The sequence below is a fragment of the Sprattus sprattus genome (assembly GCF_963457725.1).
Source record: "Sprattus sprattus genome assembly, chromosome: 7".
NCBI classification, from domain to species: Eukaryota; Metazoa; Chordata; class Actinopteri; order Clupeiformes; family Clupeidae; genus Sprattus; species Sprattus sprattus.
Genome location: NC_137926.1, coordinates 13624180 through 13629179, shown reverse-complemented (window position 1 = coordinate 13629179; position 5000 = coordinate 13624180). Strand labels below are relative to the sequence as shown.

Here is a 5000-nt window from a genome sequence, read left to right as displayed (position 1 = left end):
AGTGTGTCTGTGTGAATGGGGTTCTGGAAGGGGCATGGAGAGCACCGGGGGCCTGGCCCACTGGGGCAAGGAACCAGAGGGGTAGAGTGGCGGCTGACGTGGGGTGGTATGCCCAAGGAACATGGTACATTACTGGGCTGAAAGGAAGATGGAAGGTGAGGGTTTGTGTGCGTATGTTTGTGTCTGGGAAGGGGAGGTCTTGGGGTGGTGATGGACGCCAAGGGCACATGGCACATCATTAAGCTGGAAGAACGCTTGTGGTGGTAATTGGGGGGAGGGGGGGTTGTTTCTTTATTTCAGCCTTTCACACTGAGAGGGCACTGAGTGCACTGGGTAATTACAGTAATTGTGAATGGTTTGTAGCTCACAGCTGAGCTGATGAGTGCTCGTGTACTGGTGCCCTGATGGTGACTATGCACTTTGTATGGAATAGATGTTTCTACAACTCTTGGGTCCAAAGGTGAGCTGGCCCAGTGTTAGGAAAACAGAACAGCCCTGCTAAGAGGTTTCAAACGGGGGAATTCTGGTGGGCATTGGAGACAAATAAATATCATATCTACAGACACCCCCTCCCAGCATGGCTCAAGTACACCACAATGACTTTGCACTTCTTGGGCTGCATGTGTTTGCCATTAGTCCACAAGCAGGGGGTTAGCACAAGAGTGGGTGGGTACTAAAGGGGGCTGGACGGAGGTGGTCCCTATGTTTAATGGCAGGGCATCTGTTGGGGCTCATGGCTGGGAGATGCTGTTTTTTTGCCTTACTCATTTTTCAGCCACACTCAGCTGGAGTGTCAATCAAACCCTAAGGGCCAATGGGAAGTGGGGTGGTGCCACATGTTTAACATCAAGCCCTCCGATCTAACCAGAACCAGACACACTGGCTGGCTCTCCCACAGACAAAGACAGCAGCGCTTTCCAGAAATGCACATTTGGTCACATTCACACATCCATCATTTACTCTTCACTCGCACAACAACATCCTAGGTGCTGTTAAGCATGTTTCAAATAAATAGATAAATAGGTAAAAATGACCATCACATCAATTCTTCTGTTTAAATAATGATAAATAATATATGTTGAATATCGATAAATTATTATTATTGTTATTGTTCTCGTTGTCTTTGTTTTTATTATTATCTCTGATAACACTAATAATTATATTTCATACCAAATTACATCATGCAAGTGTAGTAGGCTATATCACATCATGCTGATGTTGTTGTATGACTATAATGACTCCACCTGTCGAATATTCCCATAACACATAACACTGTGCTGGTGCATGTTTGTGTGTGCAGGTGTTCCCAGGGTGCTCTTTCCACTCATTGGCCCCTCTGAGCCGAGATGTGCCCATCCTGTCATGTGGGGGGCTGGCCAAGCGCTGGCTGGTGCCAGGCTGGAGGATGGGCTGGGTTCTCATCCATGACCGAGGGGACGTGTTCGGCACAGAGGTGAGTGCCCCAGGAGAGGAGACATACAGGCATAAATTTAAAAACACACACACACACACACACAAACACACACACTTGCACACACGCGCAAACACACTCACACGTGCGCGTGCACACACACACACACATACAAACGCACACACGCATCTACATAGCTGAATTGTATTGTTTGTAATGTCTGTATATATTGTTTGTAATTTATTATAAATATGTGAGAGCTGCAAGATCCCAGAATTTCCCCACGGGATTAATAAAGTATTTATCTATCTATCTATCTATCTATCTATCTATGCATGCACACACGCAAACACACACATGCACATACACACGCGTGCGTGCACACACACACATAAGCACACACACGCAAGCACACACACACACACACACACACACGCACACACGCACACACACACACACACACACACACACACACACACACACACACACACGTGGATAACACTCCTCATGAATCCCCTCCTCTGCATTCCCAATCTCCCTACATCAGGTCCGGGAAGGTCTAGTTAAACTGACCCAGAGGATTCTGGGAGCCTGCACTATTGTCCAGGGGGCGCTAGAGAGTATCCTGAACGATACACCACAGGAATTTTATCATCGCACCATCAGCTTCCTCAAGGTAAGACTATAGTCCTTCCTGTCACTACTACACTTTGCCACCCTACATAGATGTTGTTGTAATGTCAAGCAATATCAATCAATCAATCAATAGTTTAATTGTTTTTTCTCACCACCTCCCAATGTTATTTTTTAGTCAAACTCGGAGATTTGCTACTCTGCGCTGTCTACCGTCCCTGGGCTGACTCCTATCATGCCTGCTGGAGCCATGTACCTCATGGTGAGTCTGGCGTGTGTATCTGTGAATCATGTTATTGTTGGTCGAACTGCATGTGGCATGGAACTGCGAGGATGATCAATTTAATCAAATGTAACAATTTAGTAAATAAGGCAATTTGTGTGTGTGTGGGTGTGTGCGGGGGGGGAATGCTATCAAATGCTAACTAAGACAAATGCTATCCTCCTGCCTCTGTATAGGTGGGGATTGACATGAAACACTTCCCAGAGTTCCAGAATGACGTCCAGTTTACAGAGTGCATGGTGACAGAGCAGTCTGTCTTCTGCCTGCCTGCCACAGTAAGTGTCATCTCTTTCCCCTTCCTGGATATTCACTAACATGAGAGGTCACTTCAGGCAGGTTTAAGGCATATAAACACTACTGGGAGGTTGAGGTGTTTGAGCATCCTCCTTCTAGTGGGTCCAAGAGGAAACTGGCAAAAAAGCTATCCTATCCCATAAGATGGTCAGGCTCACTTTTACAGCAGTATTGCATATAGAAGGGATATAATCAATATAGTAATGGGGGGGTAGGGGCATTTTCCCACAACGAGCGAGGGGGTTGGGGTTCATCCTTGTCTGTAATGGCTGGTAGGTCAAACAACCCCAACAATTGCCCTCCATACTGCCTACATACATCCATGCATCTGACATCTCTCTGGCGTGTTCAGTTATCTTCATCCCACGTAGACGTGGCGTCTAAGATACCTGTGTGTGTTCTCTTCACAGCCGTTCGAGTACCCAAACTTCTTCCGCATCGTGGTGACTGTTCCAGAGGACATGATGGTGGAGGCCTGTGGCCGGATTCGCGAGTTCTGCGCCCACCACTACAGACCTTGTAGCCAAGACAGCAATGAAATCGACCAATGAGAGAGAGGGAGACAGAGAGGGAGACAGAGAGGGTGGGGGTGGGGGGAATAGAGAACTGGATACTGTCAAGCGCACAGAAAGAAGGGGGAAGGAGAGAGAGAGACACAACGAGAGAGAGAGATAGAGAAGTAAAGGGAAGGAAAGAAAAGAATTCTGCTTCAAATTAAAGAACAATGGTGGCAGAACTGAGTTGGAAAGGATCAGAAGAGTGTGTGTGTGTTGCACTTAAGAAAGGTTTGAGAAAGTATTCTCGGTTTTTCTTCGGAAACCCAAGATTCTGAGCAAATCATGTATTTATATATTTGTACAGCCAATGTGTGCCTGTCTTGTGTAAAGCCATTTTGTGTTTAATACTATTTGTAATTTTGGCCGTGTTATTGAAAACAGAGTCATTTATTCCATTTGTATAAAATTATGCCAATAGACTAAGGGCAAGATGTAAGTGCTTGATCCCAGATGTTGCTTTAGGCACATCTGTCTCCATACCTAGCATACTGTACTCAGTCTAAGTCATTTAAAGTCAGTTTTAATAGCTGTTAAATGCTATTTGACCAACATGGGCTTTGCTTTGTATATTCTTTATGTTAAGTAATTTCATGCATGCTTTCCTTTATAGCAGTTGAAATGCAGAATAATGTTAAACCTATGAATTTATCCTGATGCTTTCATGAGTATTCGTATGTAGTTATAGTTTTCCACTACTAAAAATATTTAAATAATAATAAATATGTGACAGACGAAAATGTTTTCAAAACAATAAAAACATTTTATATAATTTCTCTCCATTTCTATGTCTATTTGTTTACCCAATATCTTGGCATAAACTCCCACTTAATTGACCTGTGGTTTCTTATTTTTTATCTCCTCTTGAAGAACACATGGTACAAGCTGAACACAAGTAGGAACATTACAGTGACATTTTAGAAAGTGTATTTTTTTGTACAGCAACAAAATTGTACAGCAGGCAGTATCTTTGCATGGTTATATAAACTTTTACCACAGCATGCACAAGCACACATACACATCCATACAATTACCTTCTGACACGAGCATAGCAGCCTGGCGGTCTCCTGCACATGTGTTTCTTATTGGCGCTCTGGCTCTGGTGGACCTCCTTCCTCTATACTACCGGCTGAAGTGTATTACTGTAAAGCTTCTCTGTGGGCCTCCACCATTCACTCTGTGGTTACAGGGACCTGGGATTTCGATGAAAATAGTCTTCATTGTATCCCGAGCTTTGTTCAACCAATAAAGTGTTCCTGGACACATGGCCTGTACATGTCTTTCATAGCAATTTTTGTTGGAAGATTTTGATACAGCAGGAACTTCTAGAATAGTTAAATGACTGCTTAGTCGGTTAGAGTTCTTGTGTGGTTTCATGTCTGTCTCCACACTTCACTCTTTAATTGTCAACAAAGGATGCCACATCTCATACTTCATGTAGATGTTGGGATGCGTTGTGGCACACTGCCATCTATTGATGGGTGTATGCATTGCAAGTAGTTTGTGACGGCTACAGTTTTGATCTTAAAAAAACATACACCATATGACTGTGCATTTGTGTATGTGTTTGTGTGTGTGTGTGTGTGTTTGTGTGTGTATGTTTGTGTGTGTGATAACGTTCTAGTGTGTGTTTGTCTTTGTTTGCAAAACAAAGACATTCAGATGGACATTGTAAACAGTTAGCTGAACTGCACAGCAGAGAACCTAAAGGCTGAGTGTTTTATCTTTCCGCCCACGTTCCAGGTCAGTGTTGTGTGAGCGTCACAGGGAGACATGGGGAGAGAACACCCTCCTGCTTTCAGCTTTTTGATTTGAGCTTAGCATG

At 44.1% G+C, this 5000-nt stretch overlaps 1 protein-coding gene across 1 annotated transcript in view; it reads left to right on the top strand.

Moving 5' to 3' along the window:
- tat (tyrosine aminotransferase) overlaps window positions 1–3172 on the top strand; it is a gene marked incomplete at both ends in the record, with an annotated part of 6179 nt that extends 3007 nt beyond the window's left edge. The window contains 5 exons of the mRNA XM_080842298.1: window positions 1301–1453; window positions 1959–2087; window positions 2223–2306; window positions 2504–2602; window positions 3032–3172. Coding sequence (XP_080698424.1) covers window positions 1301–1453; window positions 1959–2087; window positions 2223–2306; window positions 2504–2602; window positions 3032–3172 — 606 coding nt within the window. The remainder of the gene's footprint in view (window positions 1–1300; window positions 1454–1958; window positions 2088–2222; window positions 2307–2503; window positions 2603–3031) is intronic.
- Window positions 3173–5000: the final 1828 nt, after the last annotated feature.